The 21381-nt window shown below is 35.8% G+C and overlaps 1 protein-coding gene across 1 annotated transcript in view; it reads right to left on the bottom strand.

Annotated features, from left to right (window-relative positions):
- The window catches only part of LOC130046409 (protein-glutamine gamma-glutamyltransferase K-like), a 45556-nt gene extending 24665 nt beyond the window's left edge, over positions 1-20891 (bottom strand). The window contains exons 1-2 of the mRNA XM_056158982.1: positions 20546-20891; positions 18861-19012 (exon numbers count right to left, since the gene is read on the bottom strand). Coding sequence (XP_056014957.1) covers positions 18861-19012; positions 20546-20589 — 196 coding nt within the window. The 5' untranslated portion in view covers positions 20590-20891. The remainder of the gene's footprint in view (positions 1-18860; positions 19013-20545) is intronic.
- Positions 20892-21381: the final 490 nt, after the last annotated feature.

The raw sequence follows: 21381 nt of genomic DNA, 5'->3' as shown, positions 1-21381 counted from the left end.
CATAAATATTACATCTGTATGCAAGTCTTCGTCAAGGAGTTTCGTAATATCTTCGAGTATATATAATCGCTGCAACACTACTGATCTACCATTGATAAAACCAAACTGTATCCTCCTCCTTTAAGTACACGCCTCAAAAGAAAACACCAGCTTTTTGTCCGTAGATTCTAAATTCTAATTCTCAACTTATTCTGAAATTCATGGTTTCATTTTTCTTCACGAGTTTATATTTTCAGAAGTTTTGGATTTTTTTGTCTATATCATTTACTCTCATTTCCTTCCTTTAACAAGGTTTCTTTGACTTTATTCTTCACCTTAGCGTAACGTATTTCCCCTAAAGTCGATGTTTCTTCTTTCTACGTTTAACACAATCTGTATTGAAGGGAGTCTAGTTTGTCCTTGTTTGTTGGTACATGTATGTAGGTATCCATTTTCTCTCCTAAGATCAGCATGAAGCTGTCAGATATTTCCTGGCATGATTTATCTTTGAATTTATCCTCCTATAGTGAATTTTCGTCGAAGATCGTAATTTGTGAAATTTGTCTACTTGTGCAGTGTAGTTATATCTAAGAGGGCCTGACGCCTTGTTTGCCTGCTGATTTCTGCTTACTTCACAGCGGAAATATATCACGCAATGATCACTTTCTGCCAGTAGGATACACACACTTTAGATCGTTTATAATTTCTTCGTTGCTTACAAGCACTAAGTTTATTAATGTAGGGGTTTTATCTTATCTAAACAGCTACGTGTACATTTTGCAGTTTTTATAATGTGTTTACAGCGGAAATGAAATCGACAGTATAAAATTTTGTAAATGCTGGACTCGGACTCCGGAAATCATATATTTTGCAACAATGAAAAGATCGGGGCGGGCAAGGATAATGATCTACCAGTTAATTTTAAGTGATCTTAGTTAAATATAAATCCACAATCATATTTCAGGAAAATGTGTTATAAAGCAAAGTAATTGAAGTAATAGTCCAGTTTTGGTATGGCTGATCACACTAACATGGGTCCCTTGTCGTATTCACCTTTTTTTTTAGAAACAGGATTGCGACGTAGGAGTTCACGTTTTATTTCGTGACTTAAATCTTTTTGCAACAAATAGGATTTTCCGACAGTGATAATTAACTGTATGTCACTGTGCTGAATATTGATTCCGAAAGGCACTCTATGCATTGTGCAAGGTTAATCGTCAATGTTTCCTCTCATTCTAGAGCCGGCATTTCCTTGTAACAAGTCGCAGCAATATAACTTATCTTTTCCCCACTTAAAATGCATGCTTGCATCGTATTTCATCTCTCGTTTCCAAGTTAATGCTTAGCATCAATTGCAATGCAGTGTACAAACTTCCAGGACGATGCGACTTTTGTGAGATTAGTTGCGAAATGACATAATTACAACATGATTATCTTGTTTTTATTATGATTCTTCTAATCTTAATTATCAGAAGAATAAAACGTTTTACTGATATTCAGACAATGGAGCTTCAAAAGGGGTTTTCATTGGTTCAATTGCTCCGCATTATATGCATGAAAAGTCTCAAGATTAAAGGTTAGATTAGAATAATTCAAATGCAAGTGAAACGCCATAAATTTAACCCCTATGGGTTTCCAGTGATATCTTCAGTTCGAATTCCAGCTATAAGCATTGGTACAAGAAATCATGGATTAGGGGTTTTAGCATAACGAACACAAATCATGATAGTAGTTTGATATTTAAGAAGTGGTATATATATATATATATATATATATATATATATATATATATATTAAAAATATGAAAAGAAAACACAGAAATCCTCGGTAAAGCTTTAGCGCTTTCATTACATCTTCAGAAGCTTTATATATATACATATATATATATATATATATATATATATATATATATACACAGTAGTAATAAGAAATGATGATAGACGTTTTGGGAATTAACACTTGTTACTTGAAGACCTTACATAGAGAGAACCTTCACCAAACTGAATTGATGTCCTTTACATAGAAACAATATTTTTAAAGACTTCCCCATAAATTATTGAAGATAGTTATCATTTTAGCAATTCATGTCTGATTAGAATTGCATGCACTGGTATTTATAACTGAAAACGTGATAAATTTATATCGTTTTCAATCAGAGTTGATTAAATATTATCATTTATATTGCAAAAAGACGAAAGCTGAAAGAAACATGCAGGTGTGGTTAATAGTCATGTTTCAAGATCTCAGTACATGTACTTAGCAAAACGGGAATTTTAGCTTGATTTCTTCATTTTATTAATCGTTGAGGCCGGAAACGTTTCTCGTTATACTGGCTGTGGGCCAAAGATTCAATGATCCGTCATCGTAAAAGAAATTTGAAAAGAGACGAAGGCGACACATTACTGAGAATTTTGTTTTTCTATTCGACTTCCTCCTTGCGTGCGATGATAGGCACGAAACGTCCAATTAACAATATTTCTCTTACGGAACATTTACCGGGGAAAACAATTACGCACCACGTTTGGGCTGCATTGTCCTGAAAAACTAGAAATAGGAATAGCACGCAAGGAATACCGAAAACGACTTTCAATGACTTGGAAAATGCTCAATTTGTAGAGGGAAACGGTGAATAATTTCTGCGCTAGCTCTGCATTTCTATTGGTGTCTTAACTGATTGAAAAAGTGTGTTAATTACCGACTAGAAGCAATTGTATGGATTACATATCCTGTCATCAATGTTCAGTGGGCGGCGGAAAGAACGCAAAAAGCCCCATAACCGCCCAAAACTTGACAAAACGTAAGAAATATGACCATTTAGAAAGTCATATAGTACACTGCTCTTACCTACAACAAATTCAGGGAAATCATGTTCGTTGCTTAATCTTATATATTTTATTTATTAATATAAACCGGTAAATCCCTTTGAGAAGACCCTTTTTCAATTCTAAATCGTGATGAATATCACATTATACATGCAAGTATGAAATGTGAAGATAACGAACTGTGATCAATCTCATAACTTATATAAGGAATACAAAATAGTCAGCTGTGAAAACACGGACCTCTGGATTTACCAGAGGTGGGATCAGGTGCCTGGAAGTAAGCATCCCATGTCGACCGGTCACATCCGCCATGAGTCCTATATCTATGATATTAATTGATATTAATTAAAACTCGTTTATTACCGTATGTATTGATTCAGAACAACATTTGAAGTCTTATAGAGAGCCACCATGTAAAGCTTCACTACTAATTACAAAGCTCAAATGCAATGAAACATTTGACATATCCAGAAATCAATTCTTACAATGCATGCATGTTCCAGGTTGACTTTGACCTTTCGACATAAAAAAAAAAACAATAGAGACCATCCTTAACGAATGGTTAAACCTGAAATAGAATTCGATTTATACAAAGTATGGCATGACGACAGCATCAACATATTTAGATTTCAGGCAATCTGTAGACAAATTTTCACATGATATATCAAATTCCAGCACACTTTCATAATTTTCTTCAATATTCATACACAAAAAAGAGCGTAAACCCCAACATTTGAAAATATTTTTCTCAAAATCAATTATAGAATTGGAAAATGGAATTTATGTCCAGATTTATTAAATTTCTAGACAATCTTCAATTACTGGATTCTAATCTTAAATTCATTAGTTATTTCATAACGCTCTAGACGTGTCAGAGTCGGCTCAGTATAGCTCGTTTAGTAAAGCACTCTATAGTAATTGTCCCTTTGTCAAGAGTTCGCCATTAGCTGCAGCAAGTTTAGCTACTGAAAAAGCTAGAGAGTCAGTAGGTGACCTTTGTCAGTAGGTGACCTTTGTCAGTACGTGACCTTTGTCAGTACGTGACCTTTGTTTTACAGTAAGTATAATTTCACATAATCTAAGGAAGATATTTCCCTTTATAAAAGTAATGCCGTCAATTGCAGAAGCTGACCGAACTTAGTATGTATGAAAGGTGAAGATAACTAACAGTGATCAATCTCATAACTCCTATAAGCAATACAAAATAGAGAGTTGGGTAAACACGGACCCCTGGATACCAGAGGTGGGATCAGGTGTCTAGGAGGAGTAAGCATCCTCTGTCAACCGGTCACACCCACTGTGAGCCCTATATCTTGATCAGGTTACCGGAGTTATCCGTATTCAAAATCAGTGTGCCAAGAACAGTCTAACAATCGGTATAAAACAAGTCAGACAGCATTTGATCCAATGATAGGTCGTATTGACAAACTAGATCGCTATAACGATCATATAATTTGCGAAATGTTGATTTTCAACGCGACTGTTGGAATCCCTGCAAAATCAACTTGTTTGTCAGTAGACTGCTTCGATTTAAAAACTGGTCATACGCAGAACAAGCTCGCGTATCGAATCAGTCGAGAGATATAAACACCATATGCAGGTGATACTGGAATATTGCTATATAAATATGGGAAGTTGACGAAGGAGAATCTGAAATCATTCGTTTGTCATAAAGTTGAGTTGTTAGTTTGCCGTTAATATCTACTTTCAATAAAATATCTAAGTATGAAACAGAAGTGGATGACTCTGTGGTGTCTTATTTCGAGCTCGCAGGGATATATCGAATCGACAAATGAATGAAAGTTATTATTGTTAATAGATAAAATGTCGTCCATATACCTAAATGTCGAATTGAAGGCCACAGCGAGAGATTTTTTCTTCTCATGTAGACGTTTCTGAATAAATTCTGCATCATATGTATATAAAAACAGGTCAGTTAGATAGAACGCAATTGAATTGTACGTGAAATGTCACCAAAAACTCATATTTTATTGAGAAACGTCATATATCAAGATCATGATGTAATGAGTTTTCACTAGCTTTCAGGGATGGTAGTTCTTACATGCCCATAACTCCGTGCAATTATGAAAACAGCCACATGATTTGGAGATGTTTGTATTGAAAGTACCCTTTGTTAAGATTTGATCAAGTATGAAGAAATCACCGACGAATTTTTTTTTCATGTCACTGTCCTCTTTATACTTAAAAAAAAATGAAAAAAATACTTTTTTCTAATTCATTTATTTATCTTTTTTTCTAAATTACAGTTGATGATATTCACTTTTTGTTATACAAAAAAAATAAATTAGAAAGTACAAATTCAGTGATTGAGACTCTTGTAGTGTGTGTGCATTGTGACGTCAAAAAGTACACTATATAACCATTTTGTCTTTTATTTAAATCAGTCATCATCTTTGTCTAATTTTCACACTGTGTGTAGAGCTCTCTCTGTGGTCTAATTTATATGCTAAAAACCTCAAGCAGTGTTCTTCCACATTACAAAGAAGTTAGTCAAACTATCGCCCCCTATCGCATGGTTTGTTCGACACCATGACGATACCCCAATGCCGGTTTTTATCAAATTATGAATGATTAGCTACTAGCAGGAATCATGATAATACACTTACATGTACAAGTCACTCCGCCTACCATCGAACGGAGACCGCGCGGAAAGGATGCTAAGCTCACCCACCCATCCCTGATACTTCCCACAAAAAAATCTAGAAAGTGTTCTCTCGAAATCCCCATCTTCGGGCCTGTTCGTCTACACAATGCCAAGTCATTGGAGAGGATTGTATCGCCATGAAAGCACCGTTAATGTGCAGCTCTTCAACGTCACTTCTACAATATGTTATAATAGAACGGAGCATGCAAATCGGGGATGGGTCCTAAAACTATTTCCCCCATTTATCTTTTTTATGATAAATTTGCAGTGACAGTAACAAAACAAAAAAGAAGGAAAGAAAAAGGAAAAAACGCTTGCAATAATAAATTGATTGGTATATATTTTCATTTGATATAATTATGAAATAAAAGGAATGAACGATTGAAATAATGCATGTACACTGTATATAGAAGTCTGAAAATTATTACGTATGGAATTTATCACGTCCGCGGTGATCGAATGCAACAAATCAAATGCAATGGAATAAGTACCGTCTGCAAGGGCAATGTTCACACAATTCCCATTCTTAATTATACATACAAATTACAATGTATTCTTGCTATGACTTGTGCTGTCGTTTAATGAAGGACTTTCCTACCTGGTCTGTGAACGCTGCTAATCCTTTGTAGACATTTAAGCATGGTTTTGTCCTTTATATGCTGGACCGAATCAGAATAATTCCAAGAAACCTTCCATTTGAAAAGCGATGGCTGCTCGGCTTTATTAAAAATCTATCATAAATGTAGAACAGATCACTCTGCCAGTTACGTGTGATTGTCAATTGATTATTTTAGTAAAACATGTTTGTCCAATAATCTGAGATATTAATTCAATTGGATAAAAACTTTAAGCCAATGAAAATCACCAGTGTCATCTATAGGTAGGGACACTAAAACAATGTGTTCCGCATATGGCCTTGGGTCCAAATGAAAGACGAAGGGGGAGATGCACCTCCAGTACATTGACGTAAATTGCCGATGATTCGGTTCCAGACCAAATTTTGGATGAACATAAATGAGATTATCCTTCATTTCATATGGTAAACACTGATAGAGGACAGAGATATTAACATCGAAAGTACAATTGATGTGTCCACAAATCTGAGTCTATAGGTCTAGGCTGGATATCGATCTCACGTACAGAGAGTAATTAGGAGCAATTGTGCAACATTAAGGTCGGAAATTTTATACCATGTAAATCATTAACCTTAGCGGGGAAATGTGAGAGAGAGAGAGAGAGAGAGAGGGGGGGGGGAGCACCAAAAATATGATCTCCAACCCCCACTTCTTTTAGTTGCATTTTAAAATTTTACCTTGAAAATTGTGTAAATTTTTAGAAATTGACATTACTCCTAATATGTCTTTTTAAACTATCAATTCTGATATCATGAAGTTTTTCATATATCAAGTGCAAAAATGTCATTATTTATTTCCATTACTAGTACTAATTTATTTTTTTATCTGTAGTGTTAGAAGACATGATTTTGTATCTATTCTATGTAATGATTGTTTTGTGTTGCTTATGTTGTGTTTAACACCAACACAAAAATCAACTTTAATTGAATAACTTCTAAGTGTAAAAAAGGTCAAGTTTAGAACACTATAGTTCAATAACAAGCGTTGCGACCCAAATTTCAGTTGCGAAGCTCTTTAAGTACATTGGATTTCTAATCGTTCATTAGCCTGATCTGTAACACAGCTGGTCTTAACAAGACTTGGACAACTGCGTCTTAGTTATTCTGATACAATGTACCTATACAAGAAAATTATTATCTATAAATAATTATGCAGAAACATTTAGCTGTAGATATCACATAATTTTCATAGCATGGACCCCTTAGCTGGTGAATATAAAAAAGTACATGTGGGTCATCCTAAACAATTTATTTTCTCGACATGAAACTTCACAGTAAAACAAAAGCAATGCAGTAAATAGATATCTGATATTGGCAAATTGTCAACAAATACATGGAATGACCGACCATTGAAACTAAAAATATACTGGATCAAGCTGACCAATCCTCTGATTTTTTTTTCTGTGAATACCAAATAATGGCACTGCATGTATCTGGTGCTTACAGAATCCCTTGTTTTCGTTTGGTTTTACTCGCATTTACAATTAAATTTAGATGTACTAGAGATTAAACAATAATTTCTGAAACGGGTGTCACATGTACCCCGGTTTCCAAGGTTAAACCGGTTAGATTATGGAAAGTTGCAACAGATCTGTTTCTCTATGTATGAATATCAGAAGACGACGGACGGTAGGGAAAGGGGTTGGGGGAGGGAAAATTGTCGTGAGCACACCCAGTTTACGCAAGTTGCATAAATCATTATTATATGTACTGAAGCACGGATACTTTGAATAAACGTGCGAGAAACTACAAACTTATTAAGATTACAGGACAGGTGTCCCGGAGGGTCGTACGATCGTTGAGTTTCGTGCAGGTATGTTATGCATGTGGACTCATCAGATAATTATTGATATCTTCGTTTATTTGAGTTTACGTTAATTTGGAGCTCTTTATACATAACGCTAGCCAAGCTCACGTAGTTTTGGGCCCCTTTTCTGTGTCGGGAAAGGGAAAATAGTACCCTCTACCATACAGTCATTTATAGGAATATCGGGGTGGGGTTTATTTAAATTTTCATCAACATCTCGATTATTCTTTTTGTCATTAACCTAACGACGCAATATGAAATAAAACAAAGCTAACCTATGAGTTTTACTTGCCATGCGGTTGTAATATAGCAAAGTGGTACACACTACTAACTATTGAGTTCTATAGCTCTTCAAAATCGTCCAAAGTTTCAATTTCGCCACTTCACTGACCACAGATCATCGATGCATTCCCTGCTCATTGTACACAGATCGCTGTCACAAACATTAATTCGTCGCTCATCTTTCCCTACCATCTCTGTAAAAGTATTGGGTCGATGACCGTCGTCCCCCCCCCCCGTTTTTTTCTTGTATCGCCATGACAGCCCTCAGCCACACATTATACCTATCCTATCTACCTAGTCCTTGTTGCGCCCGTGGGTACATAGGGCAAGGACTAGTTTCTTCCACTCCTCTCTGTCTTTAGCAGTCTTTTCAATTTCACCCCAGGTCATGCCAACCTCTCTCATTTCTGTTTCAACGGTCCTCCTCCAGGTGGTCTTTGGACGGCCTTGATTTCTTTTTCCTTCTGGAGTCCATCGAAGTGAGACCCTAGTGATGTCATTGATGGGTTTCCTTAAGACATGTCCAACCTCCATCTCCAGCGGTATTTCATAAGTATGGTGCGCATGTCTGAGGATTTTGTTCTTGCATGTAAATTATCATTTGAGATTTTTTAAGGCCAAAATATCTTACAGATCTTTCGGAGACATCCATTGTGGAAGCTTGATATTTTATTAATGTCTTTCTCCGTCATCCTCCAACATTCCGCTCCGTACAACAGAACTGACAGGACACAGCTGTTGTATAACCTCATCTTGGTGTTCTTGCTTATGCTGTTTGACTTCCAGATGTTCCTAAGATGGATAAAGGCACCTCTTGCTTTTCCTAATCTTGCCTTGATGTCTTCTTCCGCACCACCATCTGTTGTAACAATGTTACCCAGGTAAGTAAAAGATCTTGTACTTTCCAGGTTTTTACCATTAATCTGTATTCCTTGTGGATGCTTGATATTCAAAGACATAACCTTTGTTTTCTTTATGTTGATGTTCAATCCAATTTTGCTGGCATTAGATTGCAGGTTTGATGTCTTTCTCTGCATGTGCTCCTCAAGGTGTGACAGTAGGGCAAGGTCATCTGCGTAGTCAAGATCTTGTACCGCCATGACAGCCCTCAGCCACACATTATATCGCGTTTAAAACCATTCCGGCAGTAACTCGAAACTCTCTATTCTCTTTCTCTCTACCCATGACACGTGTGTTTTGTCTTTTTTAAAAGTAGAACTATGCCTTCAGGAGCATATGCCAGTAACATTCATATTACTGTGACGGTTTTAGAGGAGGTTATATGTGGGTTGCCGCATAGCTTTTAAACAATTTGGTTTAGCAAACACGGTATTTTGTAATGTTTAGGTCTTCAACCTCCCACTTTTCAGGCACAAAATTGGGTCGCACCATCCTTTTAAAATTTTCTGGATTCACCCTTGTTTTAACCCAAAGCACATGCACCCTCGCTATACGTCACTTGCGATTGCAAAAGACGGAACCAATCTCGGTCCGTTTTACCACTTTGTATTTTACCGTTATAATTGCATCAGATGGTTTTGCATTGTAACAAATTGCAACATATTGCATCTAATCGTGTTCTCAAATCTGTCAATCTTTTACAAGATAAAACATCACGCTATTTTGCAATGTCCCATGATCTGTCACAATAGTTATGATAATAAGCATATAGTACTCAATATTGTAAATCCACGCTGTAATCAACTTCAACTTCCGCCATTTTCAGAGCTTGTGGGTTGTATTGTTTTCTTTTTAGATGTTCAAAAAATAATGAAGTCAGTGGTCAGTCGGGCTGTATATATACCCACCGGGGTCCAATCCTACCTCAAAGAGTAATCATCTCGATCCTGATCGTGAAAGACATTTCGATCCTGATTGTGAGAGATATCGCGATCAAAATCGTATCCTATCGCAACATAGCGCATCGATTCGTGATTAATGTATCGTAATGTAAAATACAAACGTATCTGCACGTATACGGTCGTCCCAAATCGGGGACCCGGAACGTGATGATCGTACGATTTCGAGGTCCAATCATGAACTTGATTGGGACAATCTTATCAGAACGTACATGTACATGTATGTGATCGTATCTTGACGGTGTTCAGATCGTGTCACCTGAAATTTATCTATCGTGACCTTACCGCATCAAATTGTGTAAGACCGTATTACACATGTAACTCGCATCACATCGTATTAAAACCCGAAATTCTGGAAAACTATCGCGATCAGCTACGAATGGTTAATGGTGGCATTCGTAACGGATCAAACGACAGTAGGAGCGTAGCTTTATGCTATGACTTACCGGTAGAACACGTCTTAAGTCAGTTTCTCGAAACTTTGCTTAATACATCGTTGCAAGCCATGCCTATTGTCTCCGTTAACACTACTGAGATGGGGCAGGTACTACCGGACTCAGTCACCGTGGCTAGCGACGATGCACCTAATAAGGCTTCGCCATAATTTCGTCTTAACTTTAGGGCTGCATAACCCTTCTCCTTGACGGTCATTCTTGATTTGTATAAACATGGCGGTAGTCTTGATATTGAGGCAAAAGGTACACAATAACCATGAAAGGATATTTAGTGACATTGACAATCCGCTAGATTACTTAAATTTCCTCAGCTCTGAGAAATAGAACCTAATCCGCACAACTCACAAATCAAATATTCACACCGGTTTGACTTGTGTCAGAAAAGCGATTGTTCAGTTACAGTGTATTTTTATCTATGACCTTAAAGTGAGCAAATGTAATTGTCAAGGTACATGTGTATATTGGTTCGACTTTTAAACTGTTTCACAAAGTTATTGCATGGCTCAGTGGTTGAGAGAGAGAGAGAGAGAGAGAGAGAGAGAGAGAGAGAGAGAGAGAGAGAGAGAGAGAGAGAGATAATGAAACATACATGACTGGATTTGAGTATCACAATATCCGTATATTTTCAGAATTTTCTTTAATGTAGTAAATAATCTTTTAATTTCTCATATAATCTTTTAGTTTATAACATAATTATATTGAATATGTGACAATTCGGAAATTCCTACTCCGCCTTTGGGTATTCTAAAGGTTATAGTTTCCCCACTAGATGACGTTTTTGTAAGTAGTGTATAAGCGGGAGATTTCGAGCGATAAGCAGATGGACCCATCCACCACCTTCTGGAGGACCTAACCATCCCCGGATCTTCAAGAAGACCCGTCCCCGTTTCCAGGGGATCCGAAGGTCGACCACCATCGTCGCCTCGCCGCAACAAACCTAGTGTAGCAGGGCCCCTACTGGGCAGTCTGCACTATAAATGATAAGCAGTTGATGCAGTGACGGCACAGAATGAAGACGTGGAGTTAGAAAGGTAATTTTGTTCTATACATTGCAATTGTTTTTAACATTATACAAAGCCATCTAAATAAAATGCACAGGTCTTGGAACTGCTACCCATAATACTGGTGTTTTTGTTATGATTTTTGAATAAGGGTATGAATAATTTATGTTCGGTTGAGATTGGTCGAATTAAAACAAAATTTTCTAGAAACAACAACGAAAATTCTAGAAATATCATTCTATATTTTTATAGTGGAATTTCTTTGGACTGATCGGAAATTTTGAATGTCTTGATACGGCACATGTATTAACGATGGGCATTTATAAATTTGTTCGTAGAAAAACATATTTCATTGAAGCGGAAATCAAATAACGATATGCGAGTTTTAATTAACCATTTGTTAATCACGTGGAGTTTACAGCTAATGATTTTAAAAGGTATATTGTCACATGATAAGTAATATATTGCAATTACTATGCGCTACCGTGTAGGTGGAAAATCGTACAATTTATCCCTTGAATGATTGGATACATATCAAATAGTTGCCGATATTTAACCATGGAAACATGATTTTAATATATAATACCTTCGAAAATACATTTGTTGCGAATATCCAAGCATTAGGTCATTATATTTTAAGCCCATTGTGCTGATGATATGCAAAGTTGTGAATTCTGTTTTTTCGAAAAGGAAATTCATTTTTTATATTTGCATTCTACTTTATGTCCTGTCGGAATTCCCAATCGTTGAAATAAACGTACTATATTTATTAAGAATCATATGCGCATTGTTTACATGTACAACTGCTTACGTATGAGGGAATAGTTACATTGTATTATTACAATTTGTATAGACATCGATAGAAAAAGAAAACATTGGAAATGTGAATATTTGACTATGAATTACATCCAAGGAGTAATTATGTAATAATTTTGCATATTGTATAGAAACAGTGACGAAATGGACGTAATGTGTAAGTTGGCATTCTGCTGGGCTAAACACGACATGTCTATTATATGTAAACATCAATATTCACGGCTTTATATTCTACGTAATACTCATGCACAAATTGCATTGCTCGGCGTATCAATTTGGTTGCCGTGGTCTTAATTACGAGACATACAAGTTAAATAAAAGCTTAAAAATCGTCCAATCCTCTGGTATGCAAATCTTGATGGAAGAAGAATGACGTAATTGTGCAGTAAATGGACGATTGGGTGATATCGCGATGAACGACAGATTCCCCCAGATTACACTGATCCTCCGGTAATGGGAAGGGGGATGCCTTTGATAGATGTAGCAGACATTTCTTCTGCATGTTTCTCAAAGGATTTAGCAATAGAAAACATACACTGGGAGGGGGTTTTCAGTACGAACTATATTTTATGGCGCATGGGCTTTACATACATCTTCTGGAGCTGCGCAATAATGTTATAAGGTCTCTGTGTCCATTGAATGGAATGTTTTTGAAAGCACAGTGTTTAATTATCTGGCTTGTGACAAACTCAACGCAGCCCGGGAAGTGAGGAAAGTTTAATTAAAAATGGTTTCATTAATTGGAATCAGAGACAAACATTTATAAAGAAATTAGAATTAGCCCCGACGTTGGATAAGTGGACTGTAACGTATGCAAAGCCTTCTCACGACACAGAACAAACCGCTCTCTGTACAATATCTCAAAACCTATTTCAAATGTTCTTTGAACGTTAAATTGGAATGATCATTAATTAATCAGGAATTCATGTAGTTCCTGTTCAAAATGTTTTATGAAATTTTATCTTGCAATGCATTATTTAAAGTACATCTGTAAGGATCGTGGAAATAAACGAGGAGCTGAAACCAAGCAAACATGCTTATCGTAAAGAACCAGTCAAACTGCATTAGTTGGGTTTTTGATCACACTGGAATTTGACATCAAATCGATAATATAGATAAATTCTACCCTATAATCATTTGTAATAAAATGAATACCAGTCAATGCTTTAGGGAAACGCTGCAGCGATGCAATTTTGATTATTCTATCGACATGACATTTCGGTGCATATATATGGTTACGTATAATTACATTGAAAAGTGTTGACTGGTGCTTTGCAACTGCAGATTCGGTGAATGACACAGTTCAACTTTGAAAGAAAATATGTGATAAGTACGATGAAATAAGAGTGAAAATCCATAAGAACTCCATAGAGCTGAGTCGGCTGACATGAGTATGCATGTAGGCAAAACAAATGGAGTACATAAATCATATATCATCCACTGCATTGTCTCTACACTATAAAACTACATGTACCGAACACATTTTACGTTGTGATTACAATCTCTGGTAACGTAAATTAGTTCAGAATTCTTCAATGCTCTGACTGCAAGACCAAAGAATACTGTTTGTCTACAAGAGATTATTTTAAATTAATCAAAAACACGTGGTCTACAAAATTCTAGCTCGTCTCCCACTGAATGAATACTATCTCGGTCAAACCTAAAGACTATTTTCGTGCTCCTTGATTTTTAGGAGAATCGTTTTCTTTCGTCTGAACTTCTAGATTAGAATCAACAAAGTAATTTGGTTTCTGGCTGCGGTAAATTGTCTTTGTAAATCATCGTGTTGTTGAACGAGACTTCCACCACATGATCAACAATGGGAGATAGATTGTTCCGTTAAATAACTCAATCAAAGGAAAAAAACAAATCCTATGTTCTCCGTGACCTTTCTCGAATCTACATGAAGTATCAGCACTCTTTTCAAACTTGCAGTCATACATGTAAAAGTCTTGATTTAAAAAGAAATACACATTTTAGTTGAAAACGAATTTGATTTTTCATTATTCTACAAGTTTCAGTTCCAGATTTAGGATTTTACAAAGGGTGAGGAGGCGAGATGGTGTTATTTTTGTCAAAGGAGAATGTAGCGTTTTCATTGAATAGAAAAACACTTTAGAATCTCTGTCATTTTTTTATTTTCAAAATGAGGCCTCCCTCAATGCATGATTGTGTTCGTTTCTTTGATATCAAATCTAGATTGACATGAAAAAGTTATGACAAATTTTTGTCAGATTTTACCAACATTTCTCCAATAGTGGACTTTGTAAATGAAGCAGGTTGTTGTAGATCGGAAAAGCTGAGACTTGGAACAAAATTACAAGTTAGGCCTACATGTACATCACATCCAGTGACCACAACTCTCTGTAGGAATGGAGTGTCAGTATAGATTATTTAGCATGCCCAGCGAAAACTGGGGACTCTAGGTGAAGGAACAAGTGATATCCTAGATTGATCCGATCTAGGTTTAGTGCAATGTTTTTATGTTGGTTCACTAGCTACATGTATTTTAGTGATATTTATGAAATAAATTTCATTTTTGTAAATACAATGTCATGAGGGTATGAACTGCAATGCTTCACGCGACGTACTTTTTATGACGCGTTTCCTGAACTATGCCGGCGTGAAGCGTCGCAGTTCATAACCTCATGTGTTTTCAAAAATAAAGTTTATTTCTTATATTCTATTTCTGTCGGTATTCCAAACCGTTAATCAGGACGTACCAAATTTGATCAAGATTCATGCTTGCATTGTTCACAACTACAATGAATCATGAAGAAATGGCTATCAAATGTTGTAATTGTAAATACATCGAAGGCAAAAACACTGGATTTGTAATATATATATTTTTAAAACTTGAGAATTCCTCATAATCACGTGGGATTTCGTTAACACGGTACTTGCGATTTAAGGTGGGTCCTTAGTCCTGGATTTTTTGGGGTTTAGGTAGCATTTTTTTGTTTGGAATCAATAAATTAATATTCAGAGTAATGAAAAAAGGCAAAACAGTTCAGGATTTCCATGTTAATTTTCATTACAGACACTACTGAAGTCGTGTACCCCTATGTAGATTTTTACGAAATTCATTGGAAACAGTTATTTGTTGTTATTTTAAAATAAAAACAACAAAATATTTTTGAATTGCATTTATTTATCGGGAAACATATCAATAACTAAAACACATGTCATTTTCAATATGTTCATCAAGTTTTAGAAAGATATGTGCAAAATTATTGAATTAGCGTTATTCTCCAAAATGTTAAAAAACAAACAAATGTGGATGCATTTTCCTTATTGCATGGTTTACATATCATTTTTTCTGTTTATATTAGTAGATGTACATCTGTTATAGTTATCTATGAAAAAAAATCCATACCTTTCCTTAATAATTTCAAATCTATAGCTTCCAGAGTATGTATACCCCCATAAAAAACCGAAGTCTGGCACTATACAGTTGAGCTATTCAAAATCACTCGGGATTAAAATTTTATGTAATTTCATGAAAAGACACAGATAATGATTCCTTATCACCTTAGTAAAATGTTTGTCAAAAATAAAGGAAATCTATCGCATAATGGACTTGATAAATAATTTAATGAAAACAGAGTTATTGTCCCTGGATTCAATATTTTAAAACATATCATCATGATCATTGACTTTTCAAATATAACTAAGACTTTTCAAATATTTTATGGCTAACAAGATTTTTTACAATAACTATTGAAAATGGCTCCAACAAAATTTATGTTCCTGTCATTAAATCATTGACTTTGCAAAATCCTATGACGTCACAGGAGTGTGGAACTACGTTAATCAATGTAATATCAAACTCCGTATAAGGTGTGCAATTTGAATTTGTCTATGAATCTAAACTTTTGAAATTCCATAATATTTGGATCTTTGCAATCCTATCAGGATAGATTTAGCATCCCGGCAAATCCTTTTGTTCGATTAAACTTTAAAGGTCGACCCGTGAACACTGGTTTACTATAGACAACACGATAGAGAGCCAGACGTTCTACCAGACAGCAATAATGGACCGAACATTCCTACGTGAACTACTTGTATAGGACACGACAATCTACGCTATCAATATCATTCACGTAAGTGGTCTTACTTTCAGTAACGCTTTCAATATCTTAGGGGAAAGATTTTTCAGGTATAATGTACTATGTTTCCGATTTTGCAATAATGAAATAAAAAATTGTAATCGATATTTGAAATCGGAATGAATTTAAGTGTAGCGCCCCTCCCCCTTTATCCCCGGAAAAAGATACGATTCATTATGCTTTTAATGTATTGGATTCATTCAATAAAATGTTCGTGCATTCACCGAGAACTTAAACACCGCCTTGTTCTGTCTGATACACATGTATAACCTGTTCTGAACTGTTTTCATTCACTGGAATAACATCGTGAGCAAAACAAAAGATAAATACATGGATAGATAAATATATATAAACAACAGATGTATCCGCCATAATGTAAAACTCATTTCCTTATTGTTTTACTTTAAGGACACTTGACCCCCCCCCCCCCCCCCCAATGGATACATGGGTTGGTATATATATTTTTTAGCTTACTATAGTAGTTTGGTTGTAAAAAGTACAAATATAAAATTTGTAAAAAAAAAAAAAAAAAAAGAAAATAAATAAATAAGGGAGTTGTAAATTTTCTATGATGTTCAAAAGTTGAAATGTATTACTTCTCGCTATATAACTCTGTACAAATGTTTCAAAAAAGTTTGTTTGTTGCATGTGTCTTTATATCAACTAATTCTATGTTATAAGATAGTTGATATAATTCCTTCTAGTAACTTCTAATAGACAACCAATTACGAAGCGCATTGTTAAGCATCCAGGGGGATTTTGGTGACTTTCAAGTGCCTGTCATAACTCATAACCCATGTGCAAGTAGCACCGTCCAAATACAAATTTAAGAATACACCGCCCAGTCAGGTTAAAGGAAGGGAACAATACGAACCGTCAAAATTCGGCTAATCTCACTACTTATATACAATGGTGATCGGAATCGACCAAGATGTGCCGAATGCATTATATACAGCATCCAATAAATATGTACCAAGAGCGGATTCAGAAAGTGTTCTAGAGGGATGCAAGCCAAAATGGTACCTTTTCTGCTCCAAAAAGGTACCCCACAATGGAATAGATAGATCATATTAGTTGAAAATATGCAACCAAAGGACAGATTGCAACATCCGTAACCCCACCCCCCGCGACCGCTACTGCGTACGTTAAACGATAGTTTCCTGTACTTTAACCATAGTTATATTGTTAGACAAAGAGAGTAAATTTGCAAAGCTCAGCGAGAGTGCCGTTGCATGATTGGGATGTTCTGCGACCTTGACCCTCTCCGAATGACAAGGGACAAGGAATGTCATTAAGCAACCGTAGTGTCAGGTAAGAAGTTTTCATCTTTTTATATATGGTGTAGATATGTTCATGACATTGTACTGATAGAATCTACAGAGAAGGCCTCGTCTTAGCCTGTCTGAAAATACCACCTACATAGGTTTACAGGTTGTGTATTTCTTCGACACAATTATATGGAGCACCAAATGAACATAAGTTCAAATAATTGAAGATATTTGTAATTGTTTGAAGATATCATCAATTTTTTTGATGCGTGCAGCGATTTGATTGCGTAATAATTGAATTGTTGCTCTCTTAAAAAAAGATTAATGATATTAACAATTGAATTGATGCACGCTACAATTCAATTGAAGAGAGTAATAATTCAATTAATGCGCACATCAATTCGATTAATGCGCGCAATAATTAAATCATTGCTCCCTTCAATAGAATTATTGCGCGCATCAATTGAATTAAATGTGTTCAACAATTGAATTATAGCTTTCTTCAATTGAATTATTGGTGTCATCAATTCAATTGATGCGCGCAATAATTCTTTCAGAGGGAGCAACTACATGTATCTAATCGGAGATGTCTTCAATTCAACATTTTCACAGTTGAATTAATGATCGCGCATGAATTGAACTGATGAGAACAATAATTGAATTGATGTGCGCATCATTTGAATTAATGACACCAATAATTCAATTAAAGATTGAATCGATGCGCACAAAACCTGAATTGATGATATCTTCAAATTATCAAAGATATTCTGATTTATTTTAGTGTATGTTAATTTGGCGCTCCATAGTAGTACATGTATTTTGGTGGTGGTGGGGGGAGTTCGATATACTATTAGAGAAATTTCCTAATATAAAATATCCAAAAGACCTCAGAACGGACATGGTGGTTCCAGTTCAACTACCCCCTCCCCCTACCTCCACCTGTAAAACATTTGTTTACAACCAGGTATGTTTTTTGTTATGTGAAACTATATTTGCAAAACACAAGTTTTCCACAGTTCCTCACGTTACAACCATTGTTTTGCTTACTGATCATGATGATTTATGAAATGTTAAACGTATAACCACTTACATGCCAGCCAATATTTCAGTCTTTTCCATGTACATACATGTAACGCTAGCTCTGGACTGTAACACTGACATACCTTCTGTCGGTGACTCTTTCTCTTTAAATGTTCCAGCGTGGTTGTCGTCTGCTGTTGGATAGGTCTCTTCCACCTCATACGTGGACCTTCTCCCCAGCAGCATGCTCCGGATGTTCCCATAATACGAGGACAGGCGATCGGACAAGGTCGTCCTATAAAGTGAATGGAGTATCAGTAGGTTATGTAGTTTGCGTGATTTCAGAAAACAAATCCAGTTGAAGGGTCGCTCTTAGACCCCCCCCCCCCCCCCAATCAGCGTCTAGTAGGAGTGCATGGCAGTACATTGTACATATGAAACAGTGTTCTTACCATTATCAGCGTGGCCTAATGTACGAGAGAACAAACTCGCAAATCTAACGTGTGATCGTAGTTATTCAAGTGGGCCCCAGGGTCCCTGGGATTCGGTAAATGCTGGCTATTTGTTTATACGTATAACATATGTGCATGTAGTTTAATACTTGCATGCACGTTGAGATGAGCTTGAGATTAATGTATTATAAGAGTGAGATACATGTTATTGACCTTGTATCAGTTCTTCACAATATTACAGCAGTACAAGAGATTTATAACAGAGAGAGAGAGAGAGAGAGAGAGAGAGAGAGACCTGCGCAATTTAAATGGAGGGATTGTTTGGCGCATGAAATGAATTAAAGCCTTTCAAACATACACTATATAAAAATTAATAGTTTCATGGGAATTATAGGAAAGTGTTTAGCATCCACCTACAGAAAAATAATTCGTTTTAACCTTTAAGGTTTTCTGTTTAAAAAGTAACGATGATTTAATTTACAAAATCGTGTGCTTATGTCTGTGTAATTAGGAGTCAGCATGGTTGATGGTGAGTCTGACAGTATTTGGTTTGGATTAGTACAAGCACCTACTTGATCCATTGACAGCAACAGTGTATCTAGCCATGTGTCTTCTGCATTGAGAAAATTGACTGTCCATGCATATTTATTTTGTATTGTTATTTAAATAAGCCACTTAATCAACGGTACGATACATAAAATTTACCAAAATGTGATCTCAAACGACCAATTGCATGAGTATAACGATTCTTGCTGCATGATGTATATTAGCTTTAACATAAAAATGATGAACCCCAATTCATATAAATATCGTTGCAATTACTCAGAGATAATTGGGCTTGTTTAAATGACTGTCTTATGTCAATCAGGTTTGATTTATCATTCATCTGCTGATCGCAAGTAACAGAATATGAAGTAATGTGTTTTCTTTAGAGTATTGGCACTGAGTAATTATATACAAGCTGTTTAAGCAGAACATATTAAAAGAAATCGTTAAGTAGTTCAGCATTTTCAAATACATCATGCATGTTTGGTTGGGGGAATTGTTGCACTTGATGAACCTCCTAAAAGCTTGTATGAATTCGATTACCAAACAGGCCCTCGTCCACAAAGAAATCGTTTCAAATATGTTTGAATTGAATTTGCTGGGGGTTTTCTCTCTACGTTGAATTGACTTTTGAGAATTGCTTATCCATGTGCAAAATGTGAAAATCCGGAGAAGTAGGAATTTGTGGAGAAAAAGAAGAATAGAGGAATGAATTATAAATGAGACGAACAGAGGCTGAAAATGCATACAAAGAAAGTGAGTGCAAAAGACAGTATTGGCGTTGATGAGGTATGAAATGGTTCGCTCAAACAAACAGACAGGGTACTGACCTTGATTGTGGATTAACCTCGTACTTCTCCTTGGAGTGCATCATGATTATAATTCTTATGTATAACGAGGAAGTCTAACCATGTGTACCGAAACTTTCTAAATTTCCTCCAACATCTGTGCGCCGTCTTTCCACCCATGCGCCAAAAAATAACGGAACTGCCGACTAGTGTCAGGGATTCGAGATGTTAGCAAAAATACCATACAATATACATCCTCAACATGAAGCTCAGATGTCGGGATTGCTCTTTGTATTACGTTATCAGATAAAGAAAATCTCGGCATATCTTCAGCAATATGTTTATTTTTTAATGTGGAGTTTACAGACCGTTATTTCATGTACAGAAAGCACCATTCTAATAGATAGATGCAGCCTATCAACTTATTATATAATAATTACGGAAATACATAAAAAAGAATCACAAATTGAGGTACATGTGTTTTTGTAGGCGGAAAGCCAAATGATAGCTGCATGGATGCATGAAAGAATTCACTCTCCGGTCACGAACTGGGAGAAAGTGGAAGAGAAATGACACCGTAAATCACAATTAAGTAAGGAAAGCCAAATAGCGATCAGGTTTGCAATTTGAATTAAAAAATCACAACTTAATATTAAACTTGCAATCAGTAATAGGAATGTTGAATCGATCAATGCAAACTATGTTATAAAAGCAAAGTTCGTTAATACTAAATTTGCATTGGGTAAGATGCAAAAATGCGTAATAATTACATCAAGACTAAATTTTACACACTTTGAACCTTGATAAACATAGTACAGAAATATACGAGGCATGAACAGCAATGTTTCACGCCAGCATATTTTTCATGAAGCGTTATA

This window comes from Ostrea edulis, chromosome 1, assembly GCF_947568905.1.
Source record: "Ostrea edulis chromosome 1, xbOstEdul1.1, whole genome shotgun sequence".
Taxonomy (NCBI): domain Eukaryota; kingdom Metazoa; phylum Mollusca; class Bivalvia; order Ostreida; family Ostreidae; genus Ostrea; species Ostrea edulis.
The sequence above is the reverse complement of the archived record's forward strand: the minus strand, read 5'-3'. Positions and strand labels throughout refer to the sequence as shown.